The 22,843-nt window shown below is 43.0% G+C and overlaps 1 protein-coding gene across 1 annotated transcript in view; it reads left to right on the top strand.

Moving 5' to 3' along the window:
- The first annotated feature begins 962 nt into the window (after window positions 1–962).
- The window catches only part of RAB2A (RAB2A, member RAS oncogene family), a 34,802-nt gene continuing 12,921 nt past the window's right edge, over window positions 963–22,843 (top strand). Inside the window, exons 1-6 of the mRNA XM_054179267.1 lie at window positions 963–1,118; window positions 1,215–1,346; window positions 11,586–11,657; window positions 15,039–15,106; window positions 19,771–19,853; window positions 21,208–21,300. Of these exons, the coding sequence (XP_054035242.1) occupies window positions 1,301–1,346; window positions 11,586–11,657; window positions 15,039–15,106; window positions 19,771–19,853; window positions 21,208–21,300 (362 nt within the window). The 5' untranslated portion in view covers window positions 963–1,118; window positions 1,215–1,300. The remainder of the gene's footprint in view (window positions 1,119–1,214; window positions 1,347–11,585; window positions 11,658–15,038; window positions 15,107–19,770; window positions 19,854–21,207; window positions 21,301–22,843) is intronic.

Genomic DNA, 22,843 nt, shown 5'->3' with positions numbered 1-22,843 from the left:
TATCAGTAAGTGATAAAAATAACCTGGTACAGAGTTGCTCATGCTCAGAGGCCTCTCTTCTCAGAGCTGGATTCATATCAAGCATTTTTCCCTGGAGAAGGGATTTTCTCAGCCAGCATCACTATAAAGGCTTTGACCAGCAGCACAGGAGTTCCACCCCTGACCCTGCTGCCAACTGGGAGCTTGGCAGTGCCTAACACACGCCTGGTTGCCTCCATCCTCCCTTCCCCAGCCTCTCCTGGCAAGATGCGGGTGACTGCAGGGCAGGGGCCACCACTGCCCACCACTTGGACACCTTCTTTGACAGTACTCAGCCTGGCACCTCTGGAGGGTATTGTCAGTTAATCCTCCCACCAAAGTGACATTAAAACACCACTCCAGACCACGGTGCTTGCTGAAGCCCTGCATGACCTGTTGGAGAGAGTCCAGAGACAGCACAAAGATGATCAGAGAGCTGGAGAGCACCTCCCTTACAGGGGGCCATGCTGGGAGAGCTTGGGGCTTCGGGGAGAACTTAGAGCAGCTGTCCAGTACCTGAAAGGGCTGCAGGAAAGCTGGAGGAGGGCTCTTTAAAAGGGCCTGTGGTGATAGGACAAGGGGCAACGGTTTTAAACTGGATCAGGGCAGATTTAGATTGGACATATGGGAAGAAGTTCTCTACCCTGAGGGTAGTGAGACACTGGAACAAGTTGCCCAGGGAAGTTCCGGACACCTCATCCCAGGAAGTGTTTAAGATCAGGCTGGATGAGCCTTCGAGCAACTTGGTCTAGTGAGAGGTGTCCCTGCCCAGGGCCGGGGGCTGGAACCAGACGATCTCTCCGGTCCCTTCCAATTCAAGCCCATTTACTGTCCTACGGCCCCTCTCCTCCGCACCCGCCGCGCGGCGTGGCCGGCCCGAGTGCCCGCCCCGTGGCGGGCGGGAGGAGGCGCCGGGCGCCGCCGCTACCTCAGCACTTCCGGGTCGGGGCGGAGCCGGGAGCGTGACGCTGCCGGAGGCTCCGGGGCCGCTCGGCGCCTGGTATTGTTCTCGCCGCCCGCTCTTCCCGCCGCCGCGTAGCGCTTCCCCCGCTGCCTCGGGAAGGGGAGCAGCGAGCAGAGCGAGCTCCGCAGGGGCGGAGGTAGGAAGGGAGCGAGAGAGCGGTGTCCGGGGAAGGGCCCGGCGGGAGCGGGCCGCCGCCGCCCGGTGGCCGCTAACCGTTTGCACCTCTCCGCAGCACCAGCCCTGACAGCGGGGGCGGGGGGAGAGCGGGCGCGTCACGAAGGAGCGAGTCAGAACCGGAGAGCCGAGAACTGGGAGGCCATGGCCTACGCGTATCTCTTCAAGTACATCATCATCGGGGACACAGGTAAGCGGCGGGGGCGAGGCGGCCAGGCCGCGCCGGCAGCGGGCGGGGAGCAGGGCCCGGCTCTCCGCTCCCATTTCCGCAGTGCTGGCGTCGTCGACGTGGTGGCTTTGCGCGAAGAGGCGGCTCCCCCCGCCTTCCTCCTCCTCCTCCTCTGCGCTGGGCCCCGCCCGGGGCCTTGGCCTGCCTCGACAGCTCCGAGCCCGGCGGCTTGGGCCCAGCAGCAGGCCCGGGAGCCTGACAGCCGTCTCCGGCCTTGGCTGACAGGCCGCGGGGCAGTCCGGGCTGTGTCACGCCCCAGGCTGCGGCATTCGGAGCGGGGGATGGGGGAGGAAGAAGGTGCTGTCGCAGCACAACTTGTACCTGGGTAGTGCCCCTGCTCTGCGTCCCCGCAGCAGTGAGGCCGGAGAGGTGCCACTTGTCCTTCTGCAGCTCTGATGTGGCCAGGGCTGCTGCTCTGAGGTACCTTCATCGCAGCCCCCAAGGATGCCCTTTCCAGCCCTTGCTGGAGGTGCTGTAGCAAACTGTGTCGAGATGTGCTGCCAAAGGAATATTAAAAGCCTTGGCTCTTTCTTTCTGGTTTAATGGGACTTTTAAACATTTATTTTTTTTTTACTACTGTTTTCCCAGATGCCTCAAGTTGCTTCTGTAGTCTCTTCCCTTCCTTACCCATTTGCTTTCCACTTCTTAAGGACTTAGTGCATTCTATTTGTTACTGTCTGCTGTGTAATAATGCTTACAAGTGCTGCAGGCAGTACCATATGCTGATAGGAATTGCAGTTTGAAGCCCTTTTGCCAGTATATTCTCTGCTCCCTTAGTGTAGTGTGGGTCTAAGTAGTTTCATCAAACTGTTGTCAGGACAAGGTAGCTAACATAGTTGTCTCTCTTGCCTGTTTATTGTGCATCTTGTTGTCTTCCTCATACCTGAATAAATGCCTCCTTTAATGAGTTTGACGACTCTGCTGTCAGTTCACGTGTTATTGTAAGGATACTTGCATAATTGTATTTCATACCTATGAACCAAATAGTCTGTTGCTAGAGTGTAATTATACATTGCAGCTGCATGACACATGAGGTTCTTCAATACCCTGAATGCAACTACTCTGTAATTTTTGTCTTTTTTAAAACCTACATTTAAATTCTGGAAGCTTTTTTTATTTTAGGCTGCTGCAGTAGCAGCTGTAGTACAAATGAGTCTTGAGAAGTATGGCACAGCTGTAATGTGGAAGGATTAGGCTGTAGATAAGTGAAAACTTACTTCTCTTGAGCATTTAGGTGAGTGACAGCTCCTTAAACCAGAGGAGAGAAGACTACCTGAGCAGAGTCAGAGGAATCAAGAAGAGATTTGTCTGCCCAGGATGATGCAAAATGATAGTGCAGGATTCAGAATGATAGTGCTTCAGAACAGGTGGCCAATTCTGGTGCTTCTCTCAAGCAAGTGATCACTGAAGTGGTAGAGACAGCAGCAAACAATTGCTTGGGCACATTGAGCGTACACTGATTAATTTTTTACAATGAAATATCCTTGGTGTAATGGCCTGTGCTGCACTTCTCACTTTGGTTGCTTGAACTGTGAGTTTGAGAATGGATGCAGAATAGAATAGAATTAACCAGGTTGGAAAAGACCTTTGAGATCATCAAGTCCAACCTATCACCCAACACCATCTAATCAACTAAACCATGGCACCAAGCACCCCATCCAATCTCTTCCTAAACACCTCCAGTGATGGTGACTCCACCACCTCCCTGGGCAGGTCATTCCTGAAGTTGTATCAGCTGCTTAAGAGCCAGATATGGGAACAGTGAGATAAAAGAAACAGACAGTAAAACAGGTCACAAGTTTTGGGTTAGTTGTCTGGTGTTTTGGTTTGGGTTTTTTTGTGGTTTGTTGTTGTTGGGGTGGGGTTTTTTTGTTGTTGTGTTGTATTTGTTTGGTTTTAATTCCTGTGGCTTTTACTCAAGAGTTGCCACAGGAAGCTAATTAAAACTACTGCAACCATCATTGTTGAAGTGAATTAAGTATGCCAGTAGTGGTAAGTTGGTTTTGCTTTTATTTAGATCTCCTGTGAGCCTTTTAAGTACTCCAATACAGCTCGTACTGAGAGCCAATTAATGCTGTGCACAGTTGTCTGTTGCCAAAATGACTGCAATGGTTTAGGTGTCTCTGCTGTTCCTCAGACTAAGGCAGTTGATCTCACAGCTCTGCTGTTGAACATCAAGAGTGGATTGGGACTGTCCTGTCCAGTTCCATTGGTGGTGTGCCCCAGCATTCCAACCGGTGGAGGCATCCCAGTGGCTTTGCAGGCTGCATAATTTTCATAATGATCAAGAAATTGATCTTTGGGACTTGATTTAGAGTCTTTGGAAATGAGTCAACTGCCTGGTGACTCAGCAATTAGTTGTAAACAACCTGTAGGAGAAAAGTAAGACAGCATCAGCTGAGGACAGATGTTAAGGTTTAGCTCCTATTCCCTTTCAGCACTACAAAGCAAAGTGGGTTATGTGAGCCATAAACCAGCCAAAAAAACCCTGCAGTTACACAGGACACTTGCTTGTGTCTTCCCTGACTTGTGATTCCACATGCTTCCATTTACTGAAACACAGGAAATTCAGTGTGATCTCAGTCTCTTAATATGACAGCCACAGAAACTGGCTGTGCAAGGCTGCCTTTTGCTCCACAGCTCTTGTCCCCTTCTGTTGCTTGCTTCGTTGGCCACTGACATTCAGTGACTTTGTTTCACTGGTGCTTCGGGCACAGTAGCTTTCTGAACAAGGGCTTGATTCTCTTCTGGTTGTTACATTTTATTTATTTTGAAAGTAAAAGGTGTTTCCTGTGTAGTTGAAACTGTTTTAAGATGTAGGTCACTTGCTGTTGTGGGAGAAACCTGAAATGGAGTATCTGTCCTGCTACTCAAGCAGCTGGAGAGTAGCTGTGAAATTTCAAGGAGTTAGTATCTTTAAGAGAAAAATACAAATATTATGGAATACTGACAGCTGTGAGAGTTAACCAGGAAAAGCCTTTTGAGTTAGAGATTTCCAAAACATTCCAGGAGTTTTGCAGCTGCACTGTGAGAAGCATTTGTGGTATGTTCTGCTTAGGGCTGTACTTCTGAGACCTTTGCTTTAGTAATGGGTAGTGTCTGTGTCATTTTCATAGCTGGTAGAAGCTGCTGTGTTCATCCACTCTTATCTGCACATCTGCTTTTGCCCAGCACTTGAAGTTGGGATGAACTTTGATTAGAGTTAGGGTGAACACTTAGCACACAAGTCTTCCCTGTTTTTGCAGTGAGTGACTGAAAGTCTGTCATTCCTTTCTTACAAGTTTTTCTTTATGATGGTGAAATTGTCTTTTCTGCTTCAATATTTCTGTTACCAGCAGAGTACCACATGGGAATAAACTGGGAATGAAACATGAGATTTCTGTGAAGACAAGAGCTGGAAATATTTAGTTTTTTCAAGAGTACTGAATATGCATTTAACTGCATTTTCTTATATTAGAATATGTTTATTAGGTTCCACCAGAGAACGCTGCTGAACTTCAGTATACCTTGAGGTGCTGGAGCACTTCCAAAGAAGGGCAACAAAGCTGGTAAAGTGTCTAAGAGCATCAGTCTTTTGAGGAGCAGTTGAGGGAACTGGGGTTGTTCAGCCTGGAAAAAAAGGAGATTCAGGGGAGACTTCACTCTGTAAAACCTTCTGAAAGGAGGTTGGAGCCAGATGGGCATTGGTCTGTTCTCCTAAGCAAAAAGTGACAGGATGAGAGGAAATGGCCTCAAATTGTGCCAGGGGAGGTTTAGATTGCACATTAGGAACAACTTATTCACTGATAGAGTGGTTAAGCCCCAAAACAGACTTCCCGGCAAACTGGTGGAGTCCCCAATCACTGGAACTGTTCAAAACTTGTAGATGTGGTGCTGGCAGATGTGGTTTAGTGTTAGGTTAACAGCTGGACTTGATCTTGGAGGTCTTTTCCAACCTTAATGATTCTATGCTTGAAATAGCAGGTTTTGTCAGTTGTCCCATCTAAATGTCTCTGTGATCAGTGTCATCTGGGTGATGAGTGCATCTTCCATGAGCAGGTCTGTCTGCCATTTTTCTTAAGTATGTTAGTTCAGCAACTCTCAGAGCTTCTGGCGTAATGAACTTTCAATTTCAGGTAATTGCTGATTATAAACCAACAAGATCTCCAAGTTATTAAAGGAAGATGATGAAAGAAAACATAATTGCTTGCTGATCTAATTCTCCTCCCTCTCAAGAGTAAAGCAAGCTGTCTAGTCAACCATTTCACTTGTCTAGAAGATCCTCAAATGCTGAAATTAAGCAATTGAATTTGTTTCATTTTCCAGCCTTATTTGTGAAATCCTTCCAGTGTCGTTGCCCTTTGTTCTGGCACAGCAACTGTTCCTAGCTAGTGGTGGGTATGATCATAGCCTCTTGCCCTCATTTTCTGGAGCTATGTAACAGTATTTCTTAACTAAACAGGTTTTCATCCCACGAGACCTGATGTTAACATCTCATGGTAGCTTGAGAACTGGTTCACAATGAAAACCAGAGTACTGATTTGTAGTGTCTCACTTCAGTGCCCTTCCAATTACACTTTCATCCCTAAAAGTGTATTAGGTGTTTATAAGGACATTATCATAGCCTCTTAGAAGAAGTTAACTAGAATTAACAGACTGTAAGCAGATGCCCATACAAATGGTTTCATGAGACTGTTGCTGTTACCCTTGGACTAGCTCTTACCTTTAATTTGGAAGGAAAAAACCCAACCAACCTTCATCATCCCCACTCCCCAAAACAACCCAACCAAAACCCCATTCCACCCTTCAACCTTGACTAAAACCATTGTACTATGAATGCCTGGCAGTTTTCTTAGTCTAGTGATCATCCAGGACACAAAGACATCTTCATTTTGTTTGGAAATAACTTTTGTTCCTTTATTTTTAAAACCTGCAGTTAGCAGTTGAGTATTGCCAGACAAAATGTGAGAAAGCCAAGCAGCTCCTTTCAGTTTGTAGGTCTGCACTAATCTTTATGCAGAAAGGAAAACTTACATCATTGGCTTCAGATGCACTGCTGTAAATAATTTACAGCAGTGTTTATTTGTTTAAAGTATTGGAGCTGAATCATCTTGAAAAGAGTTAAAGAGCCATTTTTAAGACATTTCTTCCCCCAAACATCTGAAGCCAGCACAAAGGATTTTGGAGGCTGTTTTTCTTCCCTACTTGCCCATTCTTGCACTAGTATGTGAAGTCCACTTGCTTTGTAAATGACAGTTTGGAACTTTGTGGTGTGTCCTTCCTATTCATTTAACTTTTTGATGGCAAAGTTTTGACTAACAGATAATTGCCTGAAGAGAGGTTAAAAAAAGTCTTTGCTTTAGGTTCATGTCTCATTATGCTTAGGCCTGTGAAGGGCTAATACTGCACTCTGCCAGTGTGGGTGGAAAGGAAGGAGAGAGGGAATCAGCTGTGGCCCATGATAAAAAAAGATCTCATGAAGCACCTGGAAGCTGGGTAGACCACTGGAAAGAACTAGAAGTACCTCATAGCCAGGTTAGAGGTATATGTCTTGTGATATTTGTACTACTCACCTGGTTCAAGTCTGAGCTGGGTTTTAAGCTGTTATTGGAGACTCTGTAGCTTGTTTCAAGATTTATTTTGTTTATTTTCTACAGGGAGGTGAGAAAAGAAGGAAACTTGTTTCAGCTAGGTTGGTATTGGGGCTTTGGTTTCATGGGCATGTAAACTGATGTGATTAATTACATGTGAAAGGAGGAGCTCTTGCTCCCCTTACCTTGTGGTGACTTTGATAGCCCACGTGAGCTGAATCAACCCACTGTAGAAAAGTGCCTGCTTTTTGGGTTAACTTTTTACTTGGTGGCTGAGTCAGCTCAGTTGGCTGGGGAAATACTTTCCAAGGTCTGGAGTACTTTCAAGGGAGGAAACTGGACGCAGGAGAATCAGTGAGAGCAAGATATCAAAGGGGGAGTTGGTCTTCATCTCTGTGGGTGGCCTTCACCCTGCCCTGTGGAGCAATAATATGGAAAACACAATTGTGTGAGATGGCTGAGTTAATCCAATCTGCTGCCAAAATGGATGGACCTGGTACCACTCCCTGTCTCAGCTGGGAACTTCTGCTTCTTAGCTGTCAGCGTCAGTGCTTACCTGATCCTTCAGGGAGCCAGTTCAGCTCACAAAGGTGATTTGGAAAACAAAACCAAATCAATTGTATGTGCAGTCAGCAAAGTGTAAGAGCCATTTTGAGTGAGGAGATAGAACTGTGTGGGAAGGAGTGAGTCTACTCCTCAGAGGCAGCTAGCAGATTCACTCTAGACATTCATCTGCAGGATTCAGCATTGATACCTAGGTTGGGATGACTAATGCTGTGGTTCTTTTCCTCTGTCACCTTTCTTGGGCTACAGTGATGGTTATGTGAACAGTTAAGGACATTATCTCAGCCCTCTGTCCCCCACCCCAGCTTTTTGAGGAATTTCAAATTTGAGCCAAATCAGCTTTCTAAGACAAACATCAGTGAAAGGAGCACTGAGTTTGTTTGGTGGTAAGAAAAGCCTGCAGGTCTTTCTCCTGTAGATTGTCATGCATCTCTGACTTTGAACTTGGTTTGCCCTGTTCACAGGGAGTCACAGGAGCTGGAAGGGGAGAAGGAAGCAAGTCACTCCTCCTAGCAAAAGCTGTTTAACTGGCTCAGCTGTGTCATCACCGGTGCCGTGGTTCCAGAGCTGGGTTTTTGATTGCCATGAGTGCAGCCTGCTGCTGAAAAGGACAACCCTTCCCTTTCCTATGTGTTTTGTGGCCCAGGTCTCATGCACATACCAATGCTTTGGGTGTGTAGCTTTATGCTGGATCTGTTCCTTGGTTTAGCTCACAGTGTAACCTTAAGAATGAGAAGGGTGAGGTTAGAGCTTTTCTGGCTTACTGAGCAGTGAAATGAGCAGTAGTGTTGATACAAGGCTGGGCCAAGGTAGACAACCACAAAGCTCTGGCAATACTTTGTCTAAGGACATTGACTGCACCCAGGGACATTGAGTAGTACCAAGAGGAATTTGGAGAATCAGCTCACGCTGCTGGGTTTGGAATTTAGAGCTGGAGGGTAGTGCAAATTCCACATCCCATCCCTGTTTGGGTACTAAGTGAAGAAGGGAACAGGCACTTGCAAAGCAGCATGCTGCTCCCCTCTGAGCACATAATCCAGTGTTTTAATTTGTTCTTAGCAAGAGCTTTTGTTCACAAATTGTATCCAAGCTCAGTTCATTTCTTTGTTTTAGATACGATTTTTTTTTCTCCTCTGGGGTGCCTTATCTGAAGCCAGATTAAAGTAATTGTGGCAGTAAACTGGAGAATGAGTTAATAAATAACTGAATCTGTCCCTTTTGTATACAATTGACTGTCATCAGACATGCTCAACTGCTTCTCCCAGGGTGTCTGCCTCATTTCAGGTGTAAGATTCACAGAGCTAAGTCAAGGAGATACCTGGTAAACAGCCACTTTGCTGTTAGTTAACCAGTGTAGTTACTTTAAACTGTCTGTATGCCAGGAATTAGCTGCTGTGCAACTGTTAATTGATATTTGCAGCATCTGTTTATGTCACAAGGTGGTTAAACTGCACAGGAGCTCCTACAGAGCTCTTCCCGGGACAGGTTCCTGGCTGTGTCTGACAGCGGAGGCTGCTCAGGCATGGGGAGCAAATGGGCCACAAGCTGTTCTCATCACAGCTTTCCTGTTACAAACTTGCAGCATTTGAAAACTCTCAAATTGAAACCAAATATTACTATTAAATATTTGTAACCTAAACTTAACAAGCACTGCAGCTTTGTCTGCAACTTTTGGCACATCTTTTTCAGTCAACTTTTTGAACCTCTTTCAGTCAACAACAGTCCAAAACTTAGAGACTTCCAGACATTTTTTTCTTGGAAGAGTGAAGCAGCAGGAATGGCATTAAACAGAAACCAGTTACTTCTTTTGTTTCTGGGTGTGAACCCCTCAGTCTGCTCCTAAAAGACCTGCTACACGAGTAACTAGAGATGCAGTCATCTTGTGCCAGTTGAGGCAGAACTTGCATGGAAGGATCTGTGCTTGTCTGTCATCTCCACTGTGCTGACGCTGGTGTTTGTGTGTTCTCCTGAACCAAGCTTACATCAGCCTTACAAGAAGAAATATCAGATTGCCACTGGAGAGCTGGAGCACTGATCAAGTGTCACTTTGATGGCATTTTGAAGTATTTTTCTACTGTTCCTCAGCTATGTGCAGGAATACTGGGTATTTTAAGGTTGTGGTTTATCTGATGCTACTGAAATAACTTGGTATGGTTAAGGACAAAAGCCATTCTACATTCTGTTCCTGGTGTGGATTATAGGCAGGTTTTTGTAAGTGGAATGGTAACTATGTTCTATGATGGGGCAGCTGTATTTCATTGGTGGTCTAAAAGAGTTCTCTGCCCTTAACAGCTCCAGTATTCTGCCTGTCCTTTGCCCTATTTCTTCCTCACCTCTAGCATTTTTCCCCTTTCCTCATCCACTTCTCCCTACTAATTCAGTTGGGCAAAATCTATACCTGCTTCCAAGCTGCTTGTGTTCTGGCAGCTTTCTCTTACAAGCCAGAGAGCAACAGAGGAGAGGTCTGTTAAGGCCAGTGCTGCAAACTTTGCCGTGGGCTGTAGTTCCATGCCACTCAACGCTGTTGATCTGCTGGCTGCTGCATTTCTCTTCCCTCATTTGAACTATCATGCTTGTCTGCCCCTGCATTGAGCCATTTCTGTTTGCTTTGTCACTCTTCTGGTCAGATTAGTGTGCTAACCCAGCAGACAGCTGAAATGTCTTCAGGACTTGGCTAAGCCGTATGGAGAAAGGGGCACGAAGCTGCTGTAAAGAAGAGAGCAGGGATAGCACCACCAACAACTGCCTTGGGCTGCTGGAACTGCTGCATGTCTTGGGACATTAATCCCCAAGTGTCATCAATTCATCACAACTCGTTTTGTGACAAAGCTGAATGCGAGTCTCCTGTTTCTGCTGGATTTGTCTGAAACTGGCTACTGATCTTAACTTTTTAACACCAAAGTAATTACAATTGCATTCGATTTATTTCCTCATGAAACCACTAAAAACCTTTGATTTTAGCTGCAGAAAGATCAGTGTCACTCTACACAAATCTCTGTGTCTGTCTTTCTGTGTGCTGCTTTTCCTTAGTCCTTTGTTTGCTGTCTTTTGTTATCAGATGTGTCACTTTCTGATCAGCTGTTACTGACCTCCACTGTGAGGCTAAAATAGCCTTATCTTGCTGGACAGATAAAGCAAAGTACAGCAGGAGCTTGGATGCTACAGGACTGTGTGTTATGTGGTAACAGTTCAGGGTTTAAATATATGTAACCCAAATACATGACTGTCGAGTTGTAAAAAGCTGAGAATATGAAATTTGAGCAGATCAGGAGGAATGACTGCTCTAAGTAAAAGAACAAGGTAAAATTAAATCCCAAAATTATTCTGTTTCCAAACCTAGATAGTTTGAATGCTTCTGTCCCTGTCCTGCTTTTACTTTGCTGTGCTTTCACACAGAGGAAAAAATTGCCCATTTGCTGACCAGTATCCATGCAGCATGAAGCAGTTAACATTTGAGTTGGAAAGCAGAGTATCTGAGGGAAACAATCTTTGTGTTGTCTGGCTGTACTATGAACTCAGCTGTTGCCAGTTCTTCCTGGACTGTTTTTGGGCCTCCTGGGAACCAGTGGGCAGTAGCACATTGTGGCTGTAAGCAGCCATATATGTATTGCTGTTATGTGAGCTGAGAAATGGGGAGCTAGGTGGGAGCCAAGGTGCTGTTGAGGATCTCCTTAGCTTGGAAGAAAGCTGAAAGTCCTGAAGGAGTTTTAGAGTTGTGAGAAGCAGCGAGGCCTGTAGCTGCTGTGGAGAAAGACTTTCAAAGTATCATTTTATAGCCTGTTAGGAAACATTTTTTTTTCTGCTTAATTTTTAAGGCAGAAGTGTTGCTCAAAATTAAGAATTTAATGTCACTTGTTTTATTTTTGAACATTCCTTTGCCTAAAGTGTTTCTGGAACGTCAAAAGCTCTGTTCTGTTACCAAAAAGTTGTGTATGCTGCAAAGTAGGTAAAATCAAGTTCTAGTAATGAATTTTAACCAATGTACTGCTGACTTACATTTATTTCTAAACAAATAGTTTTAAAAAATTGCTGAAGAAGTCTTTCTTTTCTCTTTCTTTTTTTTCAGGTGTTGGGAAATCATGTTTATTGTTACAGTTCACAGACAAGCGGTTTCAACCAGTCCATGATCTCACTATTGGTAGGTCTCTTCTGCCCCCACACTGTGCTGTTGGGGTTCCTCAGCATACATGTGTGAGTGTTTGCTGTTGCAATGCAAGATTTGTGCTGTGTTAACTAACAGTGAAACCTCAGCTGGTGAAGTCATCCTTTAGCTAATAAAGACAGGTGGAGGCCTTTTTTCTAACTAGGAAAGTACAATTCTGAAACAAAATTCTTAGCTCTAGTATCTCAGCTGCCTCCTCAGAAGAGAGAAGAGACAGTTCTCTTGGTATCAGTACAGACTGGGGTGTGAAGGGCTGGAGGGCAGCCCTGTGGAGAAGGACTTGGGGGTGCTGGTGGTTGAAAAGTGGGACATGAGCCAGCACCATGTGCTCCCAGCTGTGTACTGGGCTGATCCCCAGCAGTGTGGGCAGCAGGGACAGGGAGGGGATTCTGCTCCACTCTGCTGAGACCCCATCTACAGTGCTGAGGCCAACTCTGCTGAGACCTCAACACAGGAGAGATGTGGACCTGTTAGAGCAGGGCCTCAGATTGCCTCTGACCTACAGTAAATGGTGCAAACTTTCCACACAAAATCTAAGGAGTAGTGTGGGAATGAATTTTTCTGGGGGCAAACTTGGTCTTCAGCTCAGCTTCGCTATTCAGCACAGCAGATGGTAGTCTCTGGTAAGGTTGCAGAACCTTTAAACTTCTTGATGTTATTTCAGGGAACTCATCAGTTCTGAACATGATGAGCCCTGCCCAAAATGTAGCTCTAGTCTCCAGTTTTAGTTTGAGCCCTGGAATAGGGGAGCCTCTTGTGTTTGTGAGCATTGAAATATAAACAAATACTCTTCATTTAACAGAATTTTTGGGTGGTTTGGTTATGGCTTTTCCCTTTCTTGACTGTCTCCCCACACCATGTGTGTGGCTAAGATAATTCAAATTCTTAGGCTAACATCAATTTTCAGATATTTCTGAGGGCTTGGCAGGAGATAGGCTAGCTGAATAAAGAGCCTGAGTTCTTTAGGGAGGCATGAGTTATTGTCATCTTCTCTTATTTAGGCCTGCCAAATATATGACACCTTATATATCACTTATGCCTTTGGCAGCCCTGTCACATCAGCAGACTGATAGGCTGTGGGAAACAGCTTCACCTCAGCAGGGTGGTTGCAGTGCCAGTTCTGTGCTTGGCACATAGCTGGCTGAAATCTGGGAGCAGAAATTGAAGCTAGTGGGATGAGGAGGTAGACCGAGATAGCAACATAATGAGGGCTGTAGGAATGGAACATGGGAAGCTACTTGGAAAGGGGATGAAGGGACATTTGTGTGTGTTTTAGCCAGGAGTGTGGTTGTCCCAATTACCCAAACAGATTTGGAAAGACAGGGATAAATAAAGAACATGGATTAAGAGTCATATGAATGCCCATGCAGGGCTAGATGAGATAGGCTGATGTTACCCCAATGCACTTCATGTGCTGGAACATATAAGAACATGTAAGAAGGTTTGTGTCTAACTATTTTCAGTATAATACACTGATTTTAGCCTGTGGGAGTGCAGATTCTGTTCCTGCTGTGAGCAGCTTGAGAGAGGAGAAGGGAAACTGAAATCAGACACATGGAAAAAAGGCATTTCATCTAAAGCTGTGCAAAATTCAGCCCCAAATTTTCGTATAGCTAGCCTAAAGTGTTGTCTCTGTGGCTTAAGAAATTCAGAGAGGAACTTTAAACAAGATGGGGGAGAAATAGAATACATAGAAGCAGGTATTTGTCTGTCTTTGAGCTGCATTCGGATCTATGTAATAGTGTAACAGAATTTGCAGTGCAACAACTATCTCCACTTTCACTTGGTAACTGAAGTGTCAGTCATCAGAGAGAAATGAAGGTGAGGGGGAGGAGCTGTGTGATGCACTTGGGGTAAAGAACCAAACCTCAACACACCCCAAAAATGCAAATACCAACAACAATGAAAAAAACAAACACAAAATCCCAACTGCCACCCCAATATTTGTAGGTAGATATGGGTGACAAAATCCACTGTAAACATTGTTTGGTTTGCCCATTCCTTTAGGACATGCCCTTACGGTAAACCTTCTTTAAGAGAGCAAAGATCAGACTGTGTGGTGGTTCAGATTCAGAACTTTCAGCAGATGTTTTGATGGAACAGGATAACTATCCTCTTAATAATTTTCTGTGAGGTTTAGGATGATTGCTGGATTTAAATCAGCAGCTCTCTATATCTGCATTTTCAGATCAAGTAATGCCTGCAGTGTTGACACTTGAAGTAGTCTAAGGACCTTGCCTGGCTTTGCAATCAGCTTCAGAGGCAGCATTGTCATTCTGCTGCCTCCTTTCTGCTCCTCCTCCCCTATTCTTCAGTTTGTCTGCATACAGTTACTGCAGGTTATTGGGGTGTTAAAAGAGAGGAGAATGTGCTTTGGCCCAGGGTTTGGCCCCAATATCCTGTGGGAGAGGAGGGTGGTTCTTCCCTGCCCCCTTCCCTAAAAGTAATCCTGCAGAAAGCGACACTGCCCAAAAAATATTCCAAGCAAGCTTGTAAAGAGAGGTTTGCAATGCTTCAAATCAGGGCTGCTTAATTAGAAGACTTCAGTCCAAATCTAGCTACATTTTAGACAGAACTTAAGCTACCAGAGCCTTTTTTTTTCCCTCTCTGAAGTAATGGATCTATGAAGCATAGATTAATGGAAACTTGATAGTCTTTAAACGTGTTCACTATCTCTGGACATTTGTCAAACTTTAACTACTGTAGTAATAGCCTCAATTTATTCTTAATAGTCTTAAAATTGCTTTAAAGGCCATCATAAAAGGCTGAATTTTTCCACAGAAGACGTTCCCTTTGTTTATTTGAGACACAAGGGTTTTTTTTCCCCTTGGTTTGTTCCATTTTGATCTTTAACCAGCTCAAATTTGAGAAGCATCAAGGCAGATGAGTTTTAATGAACAGAGAAATAAAATGTAGCTTGTGGAAGGTGCCATATGTATTTCCTCTTAACAGAATATTTTATTGATAAAGAAGTGCAGGTTTGATTTCCAGGCTGGCTTCAGCAATCTGTCATTTGTAGAGTGTTAAAGTAGCTGTGACTCTTGCATTTCCTGTTTGCATTCCGAGGGGCATGTTTTCCTCCCTCTGATCTAGAGCTACTAAATCCTTTGGAAAACTTTGTAGGAAATAGCTCTTTGACACTTCTCTCATTAATGCCTTTTTAAAGCACTTCAGAGTAACAGTGTTCTTTGGGAGAAATTTCCAGCTCTTTCAGGTAGCTGGAAAATTGAAAGCAGCTTGTGAAAGAGCGCTTCGGACAAACAGAGTGCTAACAAATTTAGTTCTTGTTTTCATAGGACTTGGCATTCTTCTTACTGATGCATGCTAATAACATCATCTTCTGTGAACCCTCTTCAGGTGTTGAATTTGGGGCTCGAATGATCACTATTGATGGCAAACAGATCAAGCTTCAGATATGGGATACGGTAAGTAATAAATCGTAGGAATTATCTAAACACGTGGCTCCACTGGCTTTCCCTTTGTTCTGGTAAGCTCTCTGCCATCAGCACCCATGTGAGACTATCTCCTGTGTCTTGCAACTTTCTTTTGGTTTCTACAAAGACTCCAAAATTGACTAAAATTAGCTTTTTTTGCTGTGCTGTATTCTTAAACCGGTGCAGATTCCTGCTTCCTCGAGGATCGTTTTGTCAGACTTGTAAGACTGGAATTTCTGCTGCCTCAGTCTTTTCCATGATATAAAGAACCTCTGGTCTTTTTCTATGCTTTCATGCAAGGTCTGGGTAATACAACACCCTGTTGGGAGGTTGTGATGTGTCTACTAGCTTTAGTCTCAAGGAAATATTTGCATTTGCAGTGTAGAAGAAAAGCCATGGCTTGCTTATAGAAGAAGGTTTAAGATCTCCAGTTCAGTATAATCAAATCATGAAGATAGTAAATGCTTCTGACAATTAAGTTTTGGAAAACTTCCCAACACCCAGACTGACTTTTGAGAGGGTTTAGTTTCAGAACATAATTTTGCAAAGTCAGCTGTCCACTTCTTGCTAGACACTTCAGCATAGAGCAGTCAGTGTCTGCACTTGTTGTGATGCAGTGGATTTAAGATGCTGCTACTGATAGCTCTGTCTTTCATATGTGCCTAACAGTTCCCTGAGGCAGGGTTGTCAGTTTCCTTTTCCAAAAGCATTTTAGGATACCTTCAGCAACTGACAGATGGATGAGCCCTGGCCTCATGTAGTGCTCTTTTTGGTATAGCAAATAGAATGCACATCCCTTCATTTATGTGTGCATGCCTGTGTATGTGTGTGCATGGAAGAATGCAAGCAGGAGGGGTTGTAGCTAACTTCTTGGGTAAGATCTGAAGAACCTCCCAAGAGTTCTTTCCTAATTGTCTATTTCATGATAGTTTCTTCTTGCTTTGATAGTTTTTATGTTCATGGGCAGTTGGTTAATTCTTTTTAAAACTGGACTTTTAACCACCAGGGCATGGTTACATCCTGCAGTTACATGTACACCTCGCAGCTCAAACGAGGATGGCTCATTGCTCATGGCCCTACTGCTGTGTAATAACATCAAGAACTTGCAGAGGAACTATTTTGGATTCTGAAACTAGTTTGCTCTGTGTTGGCTGCTGTGTAAGAGTGTTCTGTCTGTTACATGCTGCAGTGTACTCAGTTATTGAAATACTGTATCATTGGTATTTTGTTTTCTGGATGGTTACAGATTTCATGTCAGCTTATCTATGGGAATGAAATCTTGCTTGGGATAAGGCCTTGGATGGAAGGAGGGTAAATCATTTAGTTTTATCCACAGTGGAACTCCCATTTTAGTGAAGGCAGCAACTTAAACCCTAAAGCTTTCAAATGTATTTATAACCTTAAATAAACAGTAAGACTTTTCTGATAGTGGAAAGCTAAAGTTTTGTGGTTCTGTGATGTATTTGGATTTGCTTTGGATGTCTACATGGCATGTGTTCAACAACAGCAGAGGAAAAGGCTTGTGTACAAATGCTCTGTACTTAGACATATGGACAGCTTCACCCTTGGGGATCTTTGGTCCTCTTGAAATCTCAGTTCTCACTGGGATGCTGACAGGGTTATGCTGAAGCAACATGGGACTTGGCTGAATCCTCCACAGAAATTCTGGCACTTTCTTAAATTCTTATGGATTCTTCTTCATAAACATCTTTATTTCTGTTCTCAGTTGGGAACATCTTTGCTGGAAAGCAGCAAGGCAAGGGGTTGTTCTGTTGTTTTGGTTTTTAAACACTATTTTTGTGCCTGTTCTTTGCACAGCATCACCTTAAAATTGTCTTTTATTCTGGAGTCGAGACATGATGGCAAGAAAGAGTAATGCATCTGTACAAACAAGCTGCCATGTGACTAAAAGGCTGTTAATTTATTTATAACTTAGAAAACTATTCAAAGGTATGTATTGCTCCTCTCTTTCTGGAACATTTTGTTCCAGGGGTCAACTTTGTGGAGTAGTTCCCAACTGGCAGTTGTCATAGGTGGTGTGACACTTGAGTGAGTTGGTTGTTTCTTAGATGTCTCTTTGATTTTCCATACAGCTTACAAAAGTGTAAACAAGTTTTGAGCAATAATTCCCAAGGTGAGTGAGGTGTTCTGGGCTCCAAGTTGGAGCATATCAGATCTGCCCCTCTAAAAAGTCAAATACCACTAGCTGTGGGGCACTGTAGCTTCTCATGCTTTGTCTAGAAGTATACTATAAAGATTCTTCCTAATAAAAACTGTCACTCAGCGTGGATGTTGAAGGCCTGCCAGGATGTACTCAGAGAACTTTGTCCTTGAAGAAACTTTCCACATTCTTCAGCATTGAGAATAGAGGGTTCAGTAAAATGAATGGACTGGTTTCTAGGGAGATTCACTGTTGTGGACCCTATTTCATTAACTACTTTCTGGTGCTGCATTGTGGCTCTTTGGAGTTTATTTTCCCCCCCTTATTTTAAAGATTCCAAAATAGCCAGTTAAAGGAACTTTCAAGGAACCCTTTCTGATAGCAAAGTCTTGCCCACACATTTTGCAGCTGACACCTCCATGCCTACACCACACACTTGGAAGTGACACCAAGATTTCTTGTAGGAATAGTAACACTTTTTTTTCTCCAATGTGCGACAGATACTGTGTCAATGGTAACAAAGTTTAAACATTCTGGAAGCTAGGGCAGACCCTAAATCTGTGTGACTGATGCTTCATGTTGTTTCCATCCTTTTTAAACTCTGTTTTGGTCTCTATTGAGGGGTATTTAGAGCAGCATATGGGATCCATATGGGATGTCCACGCAGTGCTACAGTCCAAGCAGGGATGAAGAGTTCTGTACTATTTGGAAGCCCTATAGGTCCTGGAACTATAATCATGAGAATCTCTCCTATCAGAACACTTGTTAACCAATATGATCTGAATTGTAAAAGCTTACAATCCAGAAAGCAGAGTTTCAGCAATCTCAGTGTGGTAGGCCAAATTCAGTTCACATCTGATCTTAGGCAGTAGATTGGTAACAATAACTTGTATGTTGTGTAGTTAGGAATAAAATGGTTTGTGCATCTACCATGCACTTGAGCTAGTCACCATACCAAGAAAAAGCTGTAGGGAGCTAAGCATTGCAGTAAACACTTGGGGGGGGGTAGGGTGGTGGTGGTGTTACTATTCCTTGGTGCAATCTGGCAGGCTGTCTTCTGTTACCTCAGTCTACACAATGATGCACTTGAACTCTTGGCCAAGTCCATATGCTGATTGTGTTGGAACTATTAAATCTATTGTCTGTCTTTTGTAACTTTTTCCACTGGAGTGGCTAAGGTTAAGTTGGTTTTTTTTTCCAACTGAAGTCACTGATTATCCTGGGAGATAAGGATCCCTTCCAAAGACTGAACATGTTGAAACTTGCAGAGCCACTGTTCTTGTTCAGTGACAGAATATAGATTGAGTTCTCCTTCAAGAAGACTTTCTATTAAAAGAAGTGCAGGAACTGTGAGAGGAGACAATTCTCTGTACACTAATTTTGTAGGCAGGGCTGAAGAGTGCCTAATACTTGATAAATATTTAATTCTTGCTTTAAATGGTTTTAAGTCAGAGTCATTTCCTGTAGTTCTGCAGGAAACTCTCGCTGCACGAACGTGGGTTTTCAGCACTAATATCAGGATTTCTTAGTCTTATGTTCTATGTTTTAATTATGCTAAAGCTTTTATTATTACTGAATATTAGAAGTAAATGCTTCTCCTAACAGCTGTCAGGTGCCAGATAACGCTTCTGAAAACCATGAGCACGGGGAGCTCAAGGTCTGCAACCACAAACACTGGTTTTTCAAGGCTGTGTTCTTTTGAGCCTGCTGTTTTAGCAGTGCTGAGATTTCTGCAGAATACTTTTCTGTGAGAACTCTCTAATTTATGTAGGATCTCTGAAGTTTCTCAGCAGTGCACATGAAGATGACTCTCGCATCCTGTAGCCGTTTGACAAGCATTATTTATCAAGCACGGAGGAAATTGATTAGCCGTGGAGCAGAATTGTGTCAAATTGAATTCAGAACCATTTTCTGCTTTTTCATAATAAAATGATTACTGAAAGAATTCCATCTGAAGACTGTTGAAAGCTGGCTGCAGTTTATGATATAAGGGATAAAAATCTGCATCCTTGGCCTTCCAACAACCTTTACACCAGCAGATGGTGGGCGTAAAGATGTCATTCATCATTTATTTACAATGGGCTTTATTTATTCTAGTGTCAACAGCTGCCCCAGGGAGCGGGTTATTGAATTCAAATGTGAAGCTCTGGGTTATTTGCTTCCTTTCAAATTTGTCTTCAGAGCTTAGTTGCTAGGAGTCCATTCTGTGCTCTAATAATGATTCATGTATTGTGAAGCCATTCAGTAAATTGGGTTGTCGGGGATTGCCAAAAAAGGTTTAGAGGTCTTGTTCCGATTTTCTTTCTTTCAAGCAGCACTCTTCTGTAGTTGGTGTCTGATGTGTTACAGACCTTGCCCCCTCTCAGATTTCCACTCCAAACTCCTTCATGTCCCCATCCTCTCACAAGTAGAATCCTGTGATTCTGAGTTGGTGGTTTTCAGCAGCAAAAAATATACTCTGAGATGTGAACTAATGAAACTTTGTCTTCTACAGGCAGGGCAGGAGTCCTTCCGCTCCATTACAAGGTCATACTACAGAGGGGCAGCAGGGGCTTTACTAGTGTATGACATTACAAGGTGAGAATACCAAGGAGGTACAACTGGAATGAAATGCTATGTCTTTGTAGAGTTGTGCTATGAGATGTAACAGTGTTAAAATGTCTTGAGTTAGTTTGGCTTTTGTAATAGATGTTTGTACTCTTAACATTTTGCCAGCTTTCTTGAAGGGTTCCAGCACACAGCTTGTGTGACCTGTATGCTCCACACTTTCACTGTGCTGGTTAAGAAAAATACAGTCTCAGAAAGAATGCAACAAACATTTTATAAGCTATTTGACTGTGAACCTCTAGATTACCTTTCCTGAGGAAGACCTTTAAATATTTCATTAATCCCTTTCTGGTGGTTGGGGTTTTTTTTATTACCATGAGCTAGAATTTTTCAGTAATTGCAGCAGACTTTGTTAGGGAAGTGCCATTCTGCAAAGGAGTGAAACAGTAAAACATCAAAGTTTGGTTACATAAAAATACCAGGAAACTTCTACCATTCCTGTGTTTATGAGGTTGGGAAAATAAGGGTCTGAAGTGTGATGATCTGGGGGGTTTTTTGAGGCAGCTGTTCAGAAGTAAGGTTTTCCTGCTGCATTGAATGAAGCCTCTGTACAACTTACCTGCAAAACTGAGGCTACTGGGGCTGGATTGTGAAATGTTCAGGCTCCAGAATCCTCTTAGGGTGTGAGGCTCCTTTTGTGGAACTTGGGTCTCATTGCTGAATTAAGCAACAACTTTTGTTCCCTGTTTATTTTAAACCATCATGAAGCAGCATATTCTTTCCATTGGATTTCCAGCAAATGCATCTTTGAGTCATAAACAGATGAATAAATAGCTAGATGTGAAATGTTCAACACAATTTCCAAGCCTATGAGTTAATATTTGGTGTACACATTCTGTACAGTCTGGGGCATGCCTTGTTTGTGTACCTCACTTTTTAAAAGGCTTTGTTGCTGAGTTCATTATTCAGTTTGTAAACTCATAGAAAATTGTTAAACATTTTCTGTCATCAATAGAACAAACATTACTCTGAGTATGTGATTATTGGTACTGGTATTTGAATCTGCTTGGGACCTTTCAAATCCTGCTCAGCAGATTTTGTATGTATATAAAATTACAGATTCTTACAGCTCTAAGAGTCCTCTTTACCCTTTGTGGCAAACATGTTTTCAAACACTTTTTAGGCAGAGTTCATTAATGTTCCTTGTTTACTACATTTTTGTTCACCTATTCTCTCTCTCACACAAAGGGCTTACTAGCTTTTATTCCTGGAGCATGTGTACTAATAAATGAGTTGGTTGCTCAAGTAGAGAAGCTGACTAGCAAAAGGAAAATAGGTTCCTTTGGAATACTGCTTTTTAATTGTCATTCTCTTCCATACTTAGGAGGGACACTTTCAACCACTTGACAACTTGGTTAGAAGATGCTCGTCAGCATTCCAATTCCAACATGGTTATAATGCTTATTGGAAATAAAAGGTAACATTTAACCAGCTAGAACTTTTTGTTCTCTGGATTTTAGGTTTTGTGTTTTCTTACTTGTAGGCAATGTTTTAACTTCAAATTCCTTTCAGTCACTGAACTATGGTGAATCCAAAAACCTTTCCTTTTCTGATTAGTCTGATACACATGGATCAGCTGCCTCATGTTGTGAGCACCCGTGACAGATCCATAGACATTTCCATGGATGCTATCACACAAGTAGAAGTAATTCTTAGAAGTAATTCTGTCTTGAAAGCATTGCCTCTGCATGAATGAGGTCATGAATTCTAGGAACTGTCATGCCATTTTTTATTGTTTATTTACATCTGGAACTACCATTTAGAACATAAGAGATTCTCTAAGGAGAATATGACTTTTTAATTTGAGGTGTTCCAGAGTGCTTTAGTTTTTAGTTAAGAATCACAACAGAGAAAATGCAATTGAAAATTTTTTGTCACTTCAAAAACTTCTCTCAGCTGTGAAAAGTGCACACTTCAGGGATTGTAGGAAATGGTTCTGAAATCTAAGCCTGTTTCCTCTTCTGTAAGATGAGATTAGCAGCAGAGAAAGACAAAGTTTTGGAAGTGTGTTACCCAGTTTGTGAAGAATTATTTACTTGACCTTTTCATCAGATACACTCAAGTTTCAAGGTGATTCCCTGTTGATACTGAAGGTCTTTATAAAAGCATCTCAAGGTTATCTGTGACTTCTCTAGTCCTTGATCCAGTGCAGATGTAGCTGCATATAAGTGGTTTTTTTCAGACACCAAAATCATCATTTTGGTATTTAATAACCCATTTGTTGTGGGCTTTTGCCTAATTGACTTTAACTTGTCTTCATGCCTCGATTCTTGAAGGTGAAGATGCCAGGTGAAATAATGGTTGGTATCCTTGTCCCTTAAAATGTAGTGAACAGCCAGGTTTTCTTAGACACTACAGAGAAACAGCCTTGTGCTCGAGACTCTGGTTTTGCTACGCTGGCCTGTTCACCTCTTCTTCCCTCTTCTTCTCCAGAAGGGAGAAAAAGAAAGATAGAAGATCTCCCTTCCCCTGCCCCTCACCCTCCCTTTGAAAAACATGTTTTAAAATTGCTTAATATTAAAAAAACCTGGTTTAACAGTGCTTAATGTTAAGCATTAAGTAATTGTGAAGCTTGTCCCCATTTTTATAGATCATCTGGAAAATAGCTAACACCATTCTCTCACTGAGGCTGTGATAAGCATGGTCTTCAAAAATGAATATATAAAAATATAATCTCTTATTAAATGAAGTTTTGGTAGGTCCCTGGCCAACTGTTTTATGCTTATGTGAGTGAAAAAAAAAGCACTGAGAGAAACAGTGAAGGCTACTGTTTACTTAAGATAAGTATTACAGAAGTTAGCATATTTAGTTGACATCTGCAACTCTTCCTGATTATTCTTAGCTGTTAAACTGAATCTCTGTGTCTTGCACTTTGCTGATGCAGAGTCTGCCACAATGTGCTGCTTGCAGCTAGCTCAGTAATTCCCAGCCCCAAGTAGGTTTCATTCAAACAATCAATA

Source organism: Dryobates pubescens, chromosome 3 (genome assembly GCF_014839835.1).
Source record: "Dryobates pubescens isolate bDryPub1 chromosome 3, bDryPub1.pri, whole genome shotgun sequence".
In the NCBI taxonomy this organism is placed as follows: domain Eukaryota; kingdom Metazoa; phylum Chordata; class Aves; order Piciformes; family Picidae; genus Dryobates; species Dryobates pubescens.
This window is presented reverse-complemented; position numbering and strand designations above follow the sequence as displayed.